This window comes from Acanthaster planci, linkage group LG06, assembly GCF_054643075.1.
Source record: "Acanthaster planci isolate LZ-2023a linkage group LG06, COTS_SCS, whole genome shotgun sequence".
Taxonomy (NCBI): Eukaryota; Metazoa; Echinodermata; class Asteroidea; order Valvatida; family Acanthasteridae; genus Acanthaster; species Acanthaster planci.
In genome coordinates, this window is record NC_141782.1 from 2,608,285 (window position 1) to 2,626,919 (window position 18,635).

Here is an 18,635-nt window from a genome sequence, read left to right on the forward strand (position 1 = left end):
CAACACGGGCGATTCACCCTTTCCAAACGCGCATTGGATCGACAGGTTTGGCGCATTGTGATTGGCCAATGCGTTGCAAACTCTTGGAGGCGCGCTATTGTGAAACGCCCGCATTGGAACCTGCAGTTATCTTGTTCCTGGTTAAACCATTTTTTCTTTTTTTTACCGGGCTAAACACCCCACAACCACAGCTTTAATTTTACACACAGTTAAAAAAAGTGAACTACTGACGGCCGGCTGGGTCGATGGATGTGTACGGGACGGTGGATGAAGTGGATGTTAACGGGCAAAGCACGTGTTCCTCAAGCCAAACTTTCATGTTACTTACAACAACTATAAGACCACCTTACTGTGCGTATATGGGACTTTCCCAGATGGAATGAAAGTGAGTAGTTGTTAGACTGATATTTCATTCTCATATATTTCAAAATTATCACTGGTTCATATGGATGTAATATCTAAATAGAGCCCTGGCGATTGATTAGTTTGTTAGTGTCAACACATGTCCGCGTGATGGTTTAAAGTTTTATACAAGCGGCTATGAGTCTCTAGCTGAACCAAGAGAGGGCGTAATTCTCTTTGCGCAAACTCGATAAAAGGTTTTGAACTATAAAATTGATTGTAAAAGCAAAACTGTTGTACAGACATCCCATAAATAGGGATTAAACAGTTTTGACAACAGCAAGGGGCGTCATAAATTATATATATATAAAACACAAAAAAGAACAAATTTCACCATGTAAAGGGTTTTCCCAGATCAGATCACAAATTCAGTTATTTTAGATTTCCAGTGATTTTCAGCAACTTATGAAAAATACGAGCTGTGTTTTGTCCAGTATTCCTGACCGAAATAGGAAGCATTACATACCAGAAAAGTCCTTAAATTCTAAAAACAAAGTCTGCAAGCGAAATCCACGGCAGTTTCCAAAGACACAAAGGTTCCGTGCACTTACAACAGACTGCATGTGTGCCACTATAACACGAGAAGTTCCTTGTCGGTGTCGAACTTCTTGTTTGCATGACCCTTGCACATATATGAGCGAGTTAGTTCCTGCAGTTAGTTAGAGCAGTTAGTTCCTGTTAGTGGAGTTCGACAGCTGTCAAACTGACGTGTTGACGGCACTAAGGCTTACTGTTCTGTGGATTTTCTTTTCGTTTTGTTTAACCGGACCTGAATGCCCAAGTGGGAAAACTGTAATTTTACACTCAGATTAAAAGATTAGTTACAATTGACCGGGTGAGTCGATGGAGTGTGAGGAATTGCGGATGCAGGCAGAGGGTTTTGTTTTTGTTTTGTTTTTGTTTTTTTCAAAGTACATCTTCCTCAAATCTTTTCCTTAAATTTTACTGACATTAACGACAAGGCCATCTTTAAAGGCTTACATGTGACTTTCCCTTCGTAATATTGAAATTTACTCACCTATGACACCCGATCCGACAACCCACCGCTACTTGTAAGTGATGCTAAAGAACTGTGATGCTACCATGTTTTCGTATGATGAATACAGTAGGCAAACTTGTAAGTAAGGCTAGTCAGCTTCACAAAAATTTGTAAGTAGAAGCCTCGAACAGGCCTCACTTATAGGTTTACCCACTGTATTGCATCATACGATAATAAATTAGCATTATGGTTAGAGCATGGCTATTTTGCTGCACAGCCCTCGCTTATATTTTAGCGGTGGGTAGTTGGATCGGGTGCCTAAGAAATTTCCAAAAAACTCGGTATGCATATAAAGCCTGTTAAAAACCAAAACTTGCCGTGGCGATAAAAGACTAGCTCGTTTGGGATCAATGCACAAGAATGCTCATACATTATACGAGTAACGTTTCGAAACAGCTAGTAAGCGCCTGCAGGCGTACCAGTTTGATTAACCCTTAAGTTCTAAGACGAATAGCATAATCAATCTCGGATGTCACCGAATGTAATTTTGCACGATTAATTATAATTTTGTCTGTCTCTGGAAGCTTTACACACCACTTCTTCGCCACACTCAGCTTAAGAACACATTCGTTTCGTTTCCAAGACGAGACAGATTTTCCAACCTGTTAGATGGCTGGGGGATCTGCGAGTGGTGTAACTACGGATGCTCCGAAGCACCCCCTTGAAGGGAGAATAGTTGGCCGTGTATATGATGGGGTTCTCTGCTGCTATTCCGGATGCAGATTGTCAGGACGCAGAAAGTGAACTTATAACCGTTGCCAGGGAGACAAAGTGTAGAGAAATCAACAGGAGGGAGATGTAGAAGGCCATGAAAAGGTTCTTGGTGATTGCAAGCTGCTGACAGCTGATTGCCCGTCGTTTGTTGCTGGTCACTTCGTTTTGATGCGCTGTTGAGGACAGCTTTCTACGATGAAAGCACTGACGGTCGACTCTCCAACTGGTGAATGATCATTTCGAGGTGGGGTGTCCTGTAGCTCGTCTCTTCTCATCTGCTTCCTGGGTTAATGATATTTGGGTTGGATGTACAGTGCCGTCTGATCCCATTCAAAAATTTTGGGACTCTTTTACAAAACTCGATTGGCAGAAGAATCACGTAGTCTGGATTGGAGGTGACTTCAATGTCCCTGATGTCAACTGGAGACTATCTTGTCGTAAGTCTAACACTGATGGCAATTATCAAGCTGAATTAACTAATGAACTCTTAACTCTACTAGAGGACTTTTCTCTTGTTCAACTCAACTTGCATATAAACCTAAACATTATCAGCAAACAAGATCATCCAGTGTGCAGAATATCCTCAATCTGTTGTATCTTTCAAACCCAAGCTGCTTTCACCCCAAGACTGAGCCTGGTATATCCGATCACTTCAAAATCATTGCAGATACTGAGGCTAGGCCTTGTGTCCAGAAAAGAGGTCGCAGAAACATGTACCATTTGGCATACTGCGACCACCGATGACTGAAAAGACGGCTTGAGCCAGTTCAGGACAAAGTTTGAGGAGAACTGTAGTCATAAATCAATTGATGAAAACTGAAAACTTTGTGCACTGCAAGATACATGTGCCTTCTTCTATGAAGTCTTCTAGGTTGTATCTCCCTAGGCTTACCCGACCACTCAGTTGCATGATATAAAAGAAAAATAAGGCTTAAAAAGAAAAATAAGGCTTAAAACCTTCTAACTCTGACTGGCAGTAGAAACATGATAGAGCACTCAAGAAACAGGTTCAACGCAATAGCCGAAATTAAGGCTTAACAGGGGTATCTCTCGACAACCATTTTTGAATCAATGCAGTCAAATGTTAAGAAGTTTCGGTCGTTCATAAAATATCGAAGACGGGATAAATGTGGCATTACTACACTTTGGAGAAATGCCACATTGGTTGGCAACGCATTCGACAGAGCTGAGGCACTTAATAGTATTAAAACAGTACAAGTCTACCTCCAACAGGGAAGACACCTCTAATATCCCTTCTTTCGGAAAGAGCCCTTTTCCAGCTGTGTCAAACCTTACAATCGATACTGGTGGTGTTGTAAAGCTACTGCGGGAGATCAACGTTAATAAAGCTCCTGGACCAGATGAAGTCAAGCCCCATGTTTTAAAGTTGTGTGCAGAGGACATAACTCCAGTTCTTCCGATCTTTTTGCATTTTGCAGTATTGAAACAGGGAAACTTCCTAGAGATTGGCGATGTGCTAACATCTCTGCATTGTATAAAAAGGGGACCGGTATAGTAGGATAGATCCAGTCAATTATAGACCTGTCTCTCTCACTTCAGAGGTTTGCAAGTTACTCAAACACATTATCTTCTGCCATGTCATGAATAATCTTGAGAGGTTCAACACCCTGAGCGATCACCAGCTTGGCTTTATATCACGCTGTTCCTGTGAAACTCAACTTTTGTCTACCATTCATCAATTCTTTAGTGAAGTACACAAAGTACGGTACCCAACAAACGCTTACTCTATAAGTTAGATTTTTATGGAATACGTGTTGCACTACTTTCTTGGATGTCCGATTTCTTCACCAAACGTAAACAAACTGTTGTCTTCCAAGGTAAATCATCAAAATCAGTCTACGTAGCCTCAGGTGTTCCACAATGTATAGTGCTGGGGCCCTTCTCTTCTTATGTTACATAAACAACCTTCCCGGGCGTATTTCTTCAAAAGTGTGCCTTTTTGCAGATGGCTGATTACTCTATCGTCCCATTGACAATAACAACGACGGTACTGCTCTCCAGAAAGATCTCCGTAAAGTAGAGAAGTGGGAAGAGCTGAATATTACGCCTGATAAGTGTTGTGTTATGCGGTTTACAAGAATACGGTCACCAACTCATTACAGGTATTCACTGTCTGGACCTAGGCTTTCTGAAACATCATCATAAAATAGCCTGGTGTCACTCTTTCATCATTGTCATTATAGATATCATTTGCAGTTTAAGCCAATAGTGTGATCGGTTTGTTCGTAGAAACCTGTGCAATGCTCCATTTCTTGTAAAAACTCAGGCCTTTAAGAGCCTGGTACGACCACACAGAGTATCTCTGTATGGGCTCCCTGTACAAAGAAAGTCGTAGACAAGATTGAGGCTGTTCAGCGCAGAGCTTCTATAAGCAAAAACTTCGATAGGCAAAATAAGGGATTTCAAAAAAGCATTGCAAAGTTATCTGCAGTTGGAATGAACACCCCCCCTTCCCGAACCGTTCTGAGTGATGCTCAAGTTGAGCTTTTCAGAGTATTCAACCAGATCCAGTGCCACTCAGGAACTGATGATGATAAGTATGGGGATCGAGTAGAGGCCAAATGATTGAGCGGGGTTGTATTCTGCGCCTTACGGGTGTGGATTGTTGTCGGAGATCGTAAGCCAAGCGTGCCGATGCCGATGATTGGCAGCAAGAAGACAACTGATGGAAGGGCCCAGGCTGCGGCGATCATGACGGAGACTTTGACAGGGAAGTACCAACGGCTGCAGGGCTGTGCGTTGCTGTAAGGGCGACTGGCATGAAGAGATAACGCTATGGCAGCCAGTGAGTACAGACTTGCTCCAAGACCGGTGTAAAACTGTAAAAACCGCAGCGGCCCTGCACCATGGCTGAGAAAGGCCACGGCCTGCCAAGACATGTTAGTCCAGTCAGCCATGCCGAGGTTGGCCATAAGACGTTGGTCACGATGTGGAGTCTCTTGGATGACCGACATGATCACGGTTTTCCACCCGTGACCAAAACACATGAAAGTCCGACGCAAGTCTCGCACAAGTAAAGAAACGGTCCATCGGTCGCCGGTTCTTCGGTGGTGTTAATGTCCATGAACGAAGATGTGTTATTTATGCTTACCACAGCCATGTCGAAAGTAGTTGAGAAAGTGAATTCTAATCAGAGCTACAGGTCCGTAAATGTTAATTTTAATTAGCAGATCCATGAACGCCATCAGGTAGTAATGTTCATTGATTTGCCCTGCTATAATCCATGGGACCGTCGATGCTTTGTCAAAGCACGCCCCCTCTTTGTTCCCTCTAAAAGCTCCACCTGATGATGTTAACCATATAGACCTTTATCACCCACTTGACTAGATTGCGCTAAATATAAACAACACCACCACGTGTGGACCACCATGGCCACGGTAATCGCAAATATTCCTATGGGGAGCTTCAACCACGTACAAGCGCACGTGAGAACTATGCATGCTTGACTAGTTTATCTTGAATAAGTAGATTACCATCACAACCCTGTCCACTCATTACCATCACAACACATCGTGGTCCAGCACGATTGTGCCATGCGTTAACACGTTCTCAGAAGGATAGAGGGATTTCACATTCGCGCCGTCTGCGCATATCTGCATCGATAACCGACGCTCTCTGTGTTGAACTTCGTCGCGCGCGCCCGCGGAGTCCACACACTACGTCGGGTATCCGGTTCGTAAGTGTGACGCCACTTCAGTTTAAACCACGGGCACTGCACAAGATACACGACCATTGCAGGTACGTTAGTACGCGGTCATTTGTCGTTATTTTTTCTTTTGATTGTACTCGTCGAATCATCGTGAAAGACTCTTCCACAAACATTTTTAGCCTGAAAAGTCTGAATTTAACATACCTTGATGTATTTTGTGTCTTTCAGTCGTCTGACCGTATTAAGAATTGAAGCTGACACATACAGCCTCGTTTTCAAACACGGAAGTGCGCAGATCGACGCGAAGAGCGTGGTATTGGGATCCCTCTATTGGCTGAATAAACCTGTAGCGCATTCGTTGGAAAAATTTAAAATAACACAAACGGCCTCTGAGATACCGTGGAGACTTTCAGCAACGCATAACCTCTGTATGCCAATATACATTAAAATGAAAAGTGCTATATTCCACAGTGACACGTTTTAATACCACCTTCGACAATTGAAGTTTTACTTTATCTACATGTTCTGTGGGTGGCATTTATTGAGACTGGATCTAATTAGCAAGTGAATGTTTGTGGTAAAAAAATACCCTTACTTTTCATCTGCATGAGATACAAGTGCACTGATACCCAAACAGATGAAGGCAATTTTTGTGGTACATGCGATACACAGTTTAAAATTTCGTATGATATTTCTATTAGACCATCCTAAAGTGTTGATAAAATGTCTACATATCATAATATAAAATGGGCTTAAATGATGCCCTTTGTAATACTTTAAACCAGGAAACGAGGCTCACTTGATGTTTGTGCTACGTCAATATCAATGTTGATGATTAACGATGCCTTTAATTGTTAACCGTTGAAGAGTTTTTTCCTAAACTGAAATGTGCTCTTAAATAGATAAATGCTAAGAAACACACCTTCCATGCTCGTGCAGCATACTGCGTCTCAATGTGAAAGTGTCAAGCGAACCAAGTCGGCCCAGTTATAATGCATCTCCAGTAATTTATTTACATCCAACCATAAACACAATGCAATTCATATGCCACGTCCATTAGAGGAGATAGAAGTGATTATGTGAAGGAAAAACAAGAGGAAAACAGAAATGTCAAGCTTGTTAATCTATCAGCTGTTTTCGTTGTCCCGTTCCTCGGGCTGCCTGGCGTCTTTTGTGGAGTGGGTTTGGGGGTTGGGTGGGGGTGGTCATGCCTTTCATGATCCTATTTTTAACTTTGTCAAGTATTTCTCAGATGGTGGGGATTTTAATTGTCACTTCAAAAGTGACGAGCCTTGTGTTCTAGATTTGACAGCCCGAGGGATGGGGATCAACTGGCAATTCTCAACAGACAAACACCCGATTTCATTAACCTCAAAAGAGTCCTAGTTTTTCAGACCATCTCGCGGGGGGGGCGATACCGAACATATAAACTCGGCTGTCCCACACCTGATCTTCTGAAAACGGAATATGCTTGTAAAGACTCTCATTATAAGCACATCTATGAAGTTCCAGTTCCATCAGATATTGGACTTTCATGTTAAGATCGTGTGTTAAGGCCGCGGGCATGCGGGTCCACTTGTATTAAGCACGCTTGCACGCATGTGGAAGAAGTGAACATTTTGTGTGACCTGTCTCGGGTAGAAAAGGCATTTGGCGAGAACAATGTGTCCGATTATTACAAAATTGGTGTCACAAAGGCTACATGACATCACTCGAAATCTACTCACATCTCGTGGTGGAAAAATGCACTGATATCGGAGAAACTGTCGAGGGTGGAATCGATTCTGCCTCCGGCACTCTTGCGATTAAAAAAATCGTCGGAATCAGTTGTTATTTTTTTACCCAATAAAGACAAGGCGAGGGTCCAGCGTGTACGGGCGTGTAAAGATATTAATATGCACACTTCCAAGATCCGCATGATGGGAATCTATCAAGTGAGAACTTGACTAGTTCCTGCTTTCGATCACCGCGGCAAAAAAATATGAGACAACCTCAGAATCCCGGCAGTACATGAAAAATGCGAACAGGACTCTAATCTTGGCATTCGGGAAAATTCCATGGGCAAATCTTATCGTAGTTTTCCATGGAGGGGCCAGGTGTCATATTTTCCACCTTTTATGAAGTAAGCTGTAGCGTATACTATTACACTAACTTCCATCTTATCGTTAAATTTGGTTGATAACGTCAGCTTGGAAGGAAGGGAACATTTAATATTAGTTTCTGTGTTTGGTACTTCCTTGAAACCCGATAGCTCTCGGATCGATGTTTCGATTTCCATTTACAATTCTTTTTTGTTTATGTTTCGACTTTGCTTTACCGGAGCAAAACCTCCATCAAGAAAATGTAGTTTTTACACACCACTCAACAGATGAATTGAAAATAAACTGAGAGGGCGGATGGGGGTGAAGTGTTATGTACAAGGTGAACTGTCGCCAAACTAAATTAAATTGTATTTATGCGAGGTTGCCTTATACGTTGTTGGAAGCCAAGGAAAGTTTGGTTTAAATAAATAATTAAAGTTCATTCTCGGGAAGGGCTGATCATGAACCAACTTTATATGGGGGGCAGCGCTAAATACATATAATTGGGGCTTTTTACATATTTTTACGAAGTGACGTTTGAGATGGATGTACAGTGCCAAGTAGGAACTGAGGATGACAAGCATGGGGATTGGGTACAGGCCAAGAGATTGAGCCAGGTTGTATTCTGAGCCGCGGGGTGTCCATCCTTGTCGGAGCATGTATGGTCTTGAGGATCGTAGCCAAATGCACCAATACCGACAATTGGCGGCAAAAAAGAAACCACTGTTGGAATTACCCAGGTCAAGGCGATCATGACGGAGACTTTCCCCGGGGAGTACCAACGGCTGTACTTTGCAGTGGTCTGGGTGATAAGCATGAAGCAATTAAACGTTATGGCCGCCATTGAGTAAAGGCTTGCCCTAAGACCGGTGTAAAACTGCACAGCAGCAGTGTAGCACGGAACCTCGGTGGCTAGCGGCCATGCACTGTGAGTGAGTGTGGCCACGGCCTGCCACGGGTAAGACAGACTTGTCCAGAAATCGGCAACACTGAGGTTGACCACGAAGGCGTTGGTCACGGTACGGAGCTTCTTGGACAAGATGACCGACAAGATCACGAGACTGTTCCCCACTAGCCTGAGGATGGCGACAATGATCCAGCAACAGCCGAATTAAGCCAACACGGACCTGGTAGGAGTATAGAGGTGGTTTTGTGGTCGCCTGGTCTTCGGTGGCATTCATATCCATGATCCTTGATAATATTGCGTTTATGCTCGTCATATATATGTATGAAATTTGTTTTTAAAAATGTTTAATGGAGGGGTCTTTGTGCACCTCTGCGTGTTGTGATCTCAGCTAGTGACTGCACTCTGACACTCGACTACTTAACTGTACCGTGCAGAGAATGGGGCACAATTGCCTATTTTCGTAAAAGAGCGCAACAACGTTTTATCTACATGCTTCTCACAGCCTGAATAGGACTCGTTCAGCATGAAAACTAGGATATAATAAGCAAGATAGCCAGGATGTAATACTTGACTATCATTATTTCCTGAAGAGATGCACGTGCACTTGAGTGAGCTGAAGTAGAAAAGACTGCACTTTGATCAGACAGAACTTATCGGATGACGTTAGAAATATTGACCGCTTTATTTCGTGGTGTAGTGAAACTGGCCTCTGGGAGTGATCCATGGAGCATTCTATCCTTTACCGAGGGAAGATACCAATGCTCCATGCATCACCTCAGGAGGCTAGTTTTGCTATATTACAAGATGAAAGAGTCAATATTTGTTTTATAACTCCCCTCCTAGGAGTTCAGGTCGATCGAGGCGGTACTAACTACAGTTACAACTTCTCTTTGAAAACTGACCAAATATCTAACCTACCCCTTCACGAAATGTGCGAGCCCGGCTCCGTTCGCTGATACACAAACGCCCTTAAGGGACGTTTGGAGGTGCCAGTATACACCCTTCAAAACATTTTGGGAAGGAGACACGTCACAGCTACAGACGCATAAAGTATTCTACAAGAACTGCACTGGTTGCCTGTTAAGATCAGAATCATATACAAGATGCTCTTATTTGTCTATAAGTCACTCCACAGTCTTGCTCTAGCATATATTGATGACTTATTACAACCATACAATCCCATACATAGACTTCGATCCAGTAATATGAATTTTCTTAGAGAACCCAGGTCATTTTATTCATGGGGGGATCGCTCTTTTTCATGTGCTGTACCTTGTCTTTGGAACAATATGCCGGCATGGTTACGATCTTCCCCTTCTCTTCTGCAGTTTAAGAAGACTCATCTCTTCAATGAGGCATTTAATGAATATTTGTAAGTACGTTCCGGATGCAATGTACATATTTTAATAATATATTTTCAGTATACTCGTTATAAGAAATAGGTGTGTAAATTTCGGATATCTGAATACCGAAAGTTGTTATGATGTTCACAGGCGATAAAATGTATAGTGACAAGTTGTGAATGAATGTATTTTGTTTGAACGACTTAAAATCTACGATATTTTATCACGAGAAATGGGTGCAATTAGTCTATGCTACGAAAGGCAATATATCTTAGGCAAACAACACCCCGAAGATCAATCAATAATGCATAAGTCACGAAGTGAACTTGAAATATTTTTTCTACAAGGTCAAGGTACGAGTCATAAAGGTGCATCGTGTCAATGATTTACAACAACTGAACGTTGACCATCATGCTACACTTCAAATTCATACTTCATCATAATTATCACGGGTAAATACGGTCTCTACGAAATTTACAAGATGACAGTTATACGTTACACCAGAATCACCGTATTGTAAATATTTTCTCATGGCTATTATTGATCATGTCTTCAGCAACTAAATTGAAATCAGAAATAGTTCTGTTGTTAGTGTGGGCCTACCAAATGCATGACCAACGTTTTTGTTATTGATCGCTCTTAAAGAGAAACATACGAAATATCAAGTTGGTACAATAATTGATTGCCCGGCAGAGGCAGTCAAACATGTAAGTTTTTTTAATGACTGATCGTTGTGGACAGGTGGGCACACAAGTTAGGTATTACACTGTTACTGGTGTTCTTATCTTTATACACACCGAAGGATGTTATCTTTTTATCATTACTATATCTGTTATTTCCTTTTTTTCTCTCTATCTCTTTTTCCGGGGAGAGGGTGTCAGACCGGGGACGAGGCTGACCCTCAACCTCTCCCCCACCTCTGGATCTTTGCCTGCTCAGAAATTGCAAACTTGCGTAACGTGGAACAAGGTCGAGCGACGACAATGTTTATCAACAATGGCCGAGTTTACCTTTACCCTTTTAAAATCTGTGCACAGGTTACCGGGGAAAAAGACAAGTGATAAACTTGATAAATGGTCTTCACTTGAATGTTCCGCAGCAGGCAAATCCCTCCCCGATTCATCACCAGCAGCGACTTGCCAAGGCATTCAAAGTCACGAAGGACACTGGACTGACCGGGAGCCGGTCTACACGGAACTGACAGGAATGTGCTGTCAGACTTGCGAGTCAAGAATGACTGGGTTTAGTCTTCAGTAGCAAAAGGGCAAGGGGTACCCCAGGACATGCTGCCATTTTGAAAGCACACCAGACGGTATTATTGTCAACTTTTGGGGGGGATGAATTAGATACTTGTACAATACAACTCTCATTCACCTCCTCTCCCGAATCAAAACCAGGATGTGTCACTGTAAGTCCTGTGTTAACAACATGCGAACCCTGAATGTTCGTAAAGTTTGAATTTCTGGTATCCGTGACATGTAAGTAAGGGAAAAGGTAGGCCTATTCCTTCTCAAGTTCAAACTGACTTTAACGTCGACGTTTTGATTAGGAAAGGTGCGAAGACACGTATTGCTAAGGAAACATAACTGCACTATTGTTTTTAATTTTCTTTTTTTTAAGGTTTGAAGCCCAACTTACTATTTTGGTAGGCAAAAGAGTGCTACACGGTGTCAACTTCTACCAACAGGTGGGTGAGGTGTAGGCATTGCAACCCATGGCATTATCGGTCCTCTACAATGCAATTTTACTTTGCAAGTACATTTATGTTTTAAGTATATCTTGGTTTTCAGTCAGTTTGGATTTAAATTGAGCGTGAATTGGAAGTTATGAGTTAATTTTTAAAATGAAAGAAACAAGAAACACTCCAAACAGTCTATTTCATCATGAAAATATTCACTTCCTACTATCTGGGAAATCCCTGTCCTTATTGCCTTCGAGACAAGACAGATTTCAGCCAGTCGGAGGGCTCGGGTATCTGCGAGAAGCGGCAACGAAGAATGATCCGAAGCACCCCCTTGAAGTGAGGATGGTTGGCCGTGTAGATTATGGGGTTCACGCAACTATTCAGGATGCTGAAGGTTGCTCCATATAGAGCGAACCCGCCACTGGACGGTACGGCCAGTGAGATGAAATAAGGGGACATCAACAGGAAGAAGATGCAGAAAACCATGAAGAGGTTCTTGGTGACTGCAAGCTGCTGACGGTTGATTGCTTGGCGTTGGTTTCTGACCATTTCGTTTTTGTGCGACGCGGTCACAACGATAGCACTGACAGTCGACTCTGCAACTACCGAATCATCGCTTTGCAAAGGTGGGCTTTCCTGCAGCATATGTCTCCTCTTTTGCTTTCTGAAGTGACGTTTGAGATGGATGTACAGTGCCAAGTAGGAACTGACGATGATAAGCATGGGGATTGGGTACAGACCAAGAGATTGAGCCAGGTTGTATTCTGAGCCACGGGGGTGTCCATCCTTATCGGAGCATGTATTGTCTTGAGGGTCGTAGCCAAATGCACCAATACCGAGAATTGGCGGCAAAAAGAAGACAACTGTTGGAATGACCCAGGTTGTGGCAATAATGACGGAGACTTTCCCCGGGGAGTACTGACGGCTGTACGTTTCAGTGGTCTTGGTGACTAGCATGAAGCGATTAAACGCTATGGCCGCCAGTGAGTAAAGGCTTGCCCCAAGACCGGTGTAAAACTGCACAGCGGCGATGTAGCACGGAACCTCGGTGGCTAGCGGCCATTCACCGGGGCTGAGAATGGCCACAGCTTGCCACGGGTAAGACAAACTTGTCCAGAAATCGGCCACGCTGAGGTTGACCACGAAGGCGTTGGTCACGGTACGGAGCTTCTTGGACAGGATGACCGACAAGATCACGAGGCTGTTCCCCACCAGTCCGAGGATGGCAACAATGATCCAGCAACAGCCGAAGCCAATACGGGCTTGGTGGGAGTACAGAGGCGGGCTTGAAGTCGATGGTTCGGCGGTAGTATTACTTTCCAAGAGCGAAGTCGACGTCTCATGCATACTTGCCATAGCTGTTACTGAAAATTTTAGAGAGAAAATCTCTACCTCCTTCATGGAGAGAACTACGTGCCCCTCTACGTGCTTTGATCTGCAGGACTGTGTGAGCTCTGCCACTTGACTAGAATTACCATACAGAACAATAGGTTAGGCTTATATTCATTACCAGAGGCGGTTCCTCGGTGTTAATGATTTCTATACCAGACCACGTAGTATTTACATACTTCCCATGATTAAAATTTGTTCAGGATGTTTGCCGGGATACAATGTTTTACAGTCCTTACAGTCTATTTTTCATTTGCTGGAACGCTGCAGGTATGCCCCTCCGTGTTATGAAATCTGATCTTCTGATATTTAAAGAAGTAGCAGCGATGAATTTTACTTGGACAAAGCCTACCTTTTCTGTTGTACCTTTGTGCTCTTTAAACATAAAACACTATTTATAAAAGTGCCAGTTTCGACATGATGTATTATCAAGGACAAAGTACGGACAATGTTTAAACCTATGTAACATTAATATGACATCATGGTTTTTCTGATGAATATGCAAATAATTTAGTATACAAACGGAAGGGCAGCATAATAACTTTTAAAATAGTATACAAAAATTGAAAGATGGGTTAATCAAGACACAAAGGTGCATTTTGAAGGTATTCATTAAACAAATTGTAGTGCAACGATCCTTTAAGGGATCAATGAACAGCGGATGGTAGCGATTACTTATAATCGCACAACAATGCGGAAGTATTATGTTGTGACCAAGCGTCAACGGAAGGTTTTGGAACTTGGCAGACTAATTTAATTCAACGTATCATAAACATTAAGCCGAAAGGTTAAACTTTTGTTTAGGAACTTCAGAATTTCGAGATTCTGAAAGTATTACAACATGAAAAATTAATACCTGTTTTATACAGATGAATAGTTTCGATCCTTTCTGTACCTTGGGGTTTAATACGAGATTTTAAACAATTTTGAAAGTGTCGCGAACGGCACAGACTGATATACAAGTCTAGTGTTCGTTACAAGTTTATACAGTGAACGTAGGTGGCCTAATGCACGACATCACTGGTTTTAACGACCTAAAATCGATTTGGGTCAGGAGCTTGGATTGAGCCCAGAGCATGTAGTGGGTATATAACGTCATTTCTGATGCTGCAATCGTCCGTGAGAGTTGTCTCTCCATTTTTGACGAGAACGAAAAGACCTGCTGACAGAGAGACAGGTACCGTTATCAGCCAAGTGTGAACTTGTATCCCTCAACGTGTGTTCCGGACCATTATGTCCGCATGGCCCATTATGTCCACAGACTTTTTCAGGCCCATTATGTCCACCCCATTGCGTCCGCAGGCCCATTATGTCCGCCCCATTGTGTCTGCAGGCCAATTATGTCCGCCCCATTGTGTCCGCAGGCCCATTATGTCCGCCCCATTGTGTCTGCAGGATGCGATTGTTAATTAATAAAGTCTCAGGTATTTTTCTTTTTTTCAAAAGCTTTCCTTTTTTTTGATTCCTTGCAGGTATTTAAATGTATGCTGTTATTCTTCCACAACGGCTCTTTGTTGGGTCATGTTCCTAATGAAAAATGAAACAATGAAACAAAAGTTTATTTTTTCTGGGTCAAAATGATTCTGTGCGGATTACTTTGTGCATAATTCCTTGTAATGGGTTTCATGGAAATGTACATACATGTAGATAGTAAATGCAATTCATGCGAAAAAGCTTTACTTTTATGAGTAAGTATGAGTTTGTTTTTGCATTCAATTGGGGACCCTGAACAATAGAGGACAATAAGGTCCCCGATTCACATAGGGTCCCTGAATAAAAATTGTGCAAAAACAAATGGGTGGTTTTTTAAAAGAGTTGAAGTAAAACAAAAGAGGAACAATAGGGGTCCCCAGTTGCAGGAAAATTGTGTATGCGTGGGTGTATAGTGAAGGGGCGTAACAAGTCGCCCTACACGTATGTTTCACCCCCATTCAACGTGTGGAAATTAACTACTTCGACCGTGGGAGACGTTTACTTGACCGGATCCTCGTGAACCATACGGAAATGTCCTTAGCAACTTGCCAATCCTCTGTAGAGCCTCCTCGTTTTGAAGACTTCTTTGCACAAAGTTAACAAACGGATTTGAACTCTTTGTATGTGCCTTAGAAGGCTTAAATCAATAGAGTACTACAGAATTGGGAAAAGAAATGCGACATAAGTTTGAAATTTAGCCTCAAAGTTGTTGCTAAGATGATAAATTATTTCCATTTTCAATCGATCACTTCGTCTTTTTCCACAAAATTTCTCAATTTTAGATGTTCTCCCAAAACAGTGAGACACTGCATACGACAGGCCAGAATCTCAGCTACGCGGTACAATCAGTTTTATGTACATGCAGCAATATATATTTTGGTTCGACTTCCATGAGTTATATTTGATACTTCTGGGCAGGGCGATTTGTTCGTGTTTTATATGCTCAAAACCGATCTAGTATACTGCGAGTTGTGACTGCGGCGTAGACGTGCACATACAGGTGCAAGGAAATTTTCGACCGTTGGAGCAAGGGTACATAATGTACATAGTCGTGTGGTTCATGCTCGCACAGTACAAGGTACATGTAAAACTCGGGATATGTACCGTGAATTTCAACATTTTCCTTGTATTTTATAATGACAGATATACCTCGCGGTTACAAAAGTGAACTTCATGTTAACTTACTGTACTTTTTGAATTTGTATTCCGTTCCCAAGTAACTGAATTCTTACGCTCGCAAGACCGTGAGATTTAATGCAGAATGAACGGAATTATTAACGAGTTAGGTCAATATGCAAACGCGTCTGGTCAGGAAAAGAAACAAAACGGCTAACGTCAAACCGTCAGCAAATCTAAACCCTTTAGACCTTTCTCCACCACAGCCCACTTTTGAAAACTTCAGGAAAACTTTGAATTCTTTGTTTCGAGTCTTCAGAAATCGCATCGAAACGTAAACAAACTACCGCTGTCACAAAAATCAATTCTCAATTTAATTTTCACCAAACACGTAATAGGAAAGGGCCTTCTCTTACTTTGAAATATTTTGGGCAGGAATTTTATTTTCAAAAATTAAAATACGACGTAGGCCTAAATTTCATGAAATGAAGCAGCTGTTTGCCTGGCACAAATTCCCATGGCCCTCATTACGCAGGCAAATGACCTAAAAAACGGGACATGCGCAATTAATAATTTCCCTCTGAAACATACGTGCCTACGTTTTAAGTTTGATGAAGTTGAGTTCGGCCGCCACGTGTGAGGTCTGTTTCCTAAGGTTACGTAAAGTGTTTCCATGACTGAGAAAATAAGGGAAACCGGTCTGTGCAAGAAAGTTTTAAGGAATAATCGGTCGATTTTGTCCTTATGCTAACGGGGGTTTTCAGGATTATTCGAAAAATATTGATGCCGTGAATTAGATTTTTTATAGCAAGGAGTGGATGGAATTTGTTATCGGCATCAACAGGGCCACTCCACTCGTTGTTTGTTGTTTGATTTTACAGTGTCAAGGATGAGCGGTCTGTTTGCTGATCTTGAATACTTTTCTGTGACCACCATGGAGAGATTATTAGGCTGATGTCGCTGGTATAGATGCCAGTGTTTGTGCAAAACTGAATTTCTAAGAAAATTTGTACGTAATGTGCTTATTATTCAGGGTACAATCCTTACCGTAAGGAAGCCATCACTGGTCTAAAGCAAGGTCACGATAGTGGCTGGGTAACTCGCCCGTGGGCCCATTAGGCTGGTGTTTCCCGGGGGGGGGGTTAAAACTCTGTATCCAGAGCTTGGTGACGCAAGGGCCGGCTCGCTTTTGTATATGGCTTTTTTTCTAATTCACTTAATGATTTAAGTTATTCTTCCACAGTGATGATGGAATAAGTTTTCAATTTGTGTATGCTATTAGCTTTGATTTATTACTGTTCTTAGTCTCAATAAAACGTGTCGGTTAACATATCACTCTTAAAATGTTTGAACATGAATTGGTTCACCTCAGCGTTATCAGTGAGCTAAGGGTCTCCGTTTCAATTAAAGGATCCATGAAATAAGGTTTACTTGAAAGCACTTTTTGTGTATCTCTGCACTCTTCCTTGATGTATGAAGACTGTTTGACATCCTTTTTGAGTTGCATGAGATGCACAATAAAAACATTTAAAATTGACCGAGCATTGGCAAAATTGAAATTGCCTTCAGTTCAATCACAGGTTTCCTTATGAATGTGCAAATTGCATTAAAACTTACAAAAAAATATCGAAAATATGGGTTAAAATTGCCAAAACATTTCCATCAGTTCCATTGAAAACCTAAGGTGCGATTTCAAGGGTTTTTTATAATGATCCCTCTAAACGTGCACAATGCAAAACCTGTCTGCTTCTTTTTTGAACACAAAACAAATGTATACGAAAGACTGACGAAGTTTGCTAAAACGATTATTAGTTTCACTAATTGTGTGACTGGCCTGTCACTGTCATCCCTTGAAAGCCTGAATATTCAGACAGAAAATTAATCATTCATAGAGTAGAACCGGTATATTACATGTCATTACAGGATACTGATTTGCATTTACAGACAGAATTGGCCCTCTGGACACAATGGGGCGGACATGATGGGCCTGCGGACACAATGGGGCGGACGTAATGGGCCTGCGGACACAATGGGGCGAACATAATGAGCCCGCGGACACAATGGGGCGGACATAATGGGCCTGTGGACACAATGGGGCGGACATAATGGGCCAGAAAAAGTTTGCGGACACAATGGGCCAGGCGGACATAATGGTCCGGAACAAACGTGCTTTTCTTTGTATCAGTTATTCTCTGTAACTTGCGTTAGAGTAATCTTCATAAGCTTGCTGTGTGCGAGCAAAGGCAGTGCCATATTATTTCTTGTTCAACTGTGTAGCGTTTATTATATAATCGATAAATTAAAGCCGTATAGTCTCAGATCAGAGCAACAGGATACATGGTCGAGCATCCGCGTCTGTAGACTGTGTACCCCAGAACGGGTACATGGGTGGGGACAAGCTTTGAAATTAGAGCTCGGATTCGCATCACTCCAGCCCATTTTCCAGCACGTCCAAAACTAGGTCTTCTCGTGGGTTACAATTTTGGGTTACACTTGTGGGTTACTTCTATGGTTTACATTTGTGGTTGACACTTTGGATTAGATTTGATGCGAGTTTATTATAAGTAAACCATTTTATTTAATAAAAAATAACTCACATCTCAGAACCTTTGTAAGATTGATTAATTATTGTTGTTTCCCAGAAATAAACCGTCCAGTTGTCCCTTATTGTGTCCAAACCCCCTGCATGAATTCAATAGATTAGCCATCAACTCCAAATCGGTGGCAAATTTCTCCCAAAACGAATCCATACTTCTTGGGCCTTAGATCGCTCCGATGATCTTCGCAGCTCAAGGTGCAATCCGCCACAAAAGGGAG

General features: G+C 42.2%; 1 protein-coding gene across 1 annotated transcript; it reads right to left on the reverse strand.

Moving 5' to 3' along the window:
• Positions 1 to 9,432: 9,432 nt before the first annotated feature.
• LOC110984769 (alpha-1B adrenergic receptor-like) lies at positions 9,433 to 13,284 on the reverse strand. The gene has a single exon (XM_022245253.2). The coding sequence runs from the start codon at positions 13,239 to 13,241 to the stop codon at positions 12,081 to 12,083; it is 1,161 nt and encodes a 386-aa protein (XP_022100945.2). The 5' UTR covers positions 13,242 to 13,284; the 3' UTR covers positions 9,433 to 12,080.
• Positions 13,285 to 18,635: the final 5,351 nt, after the last annotated feature.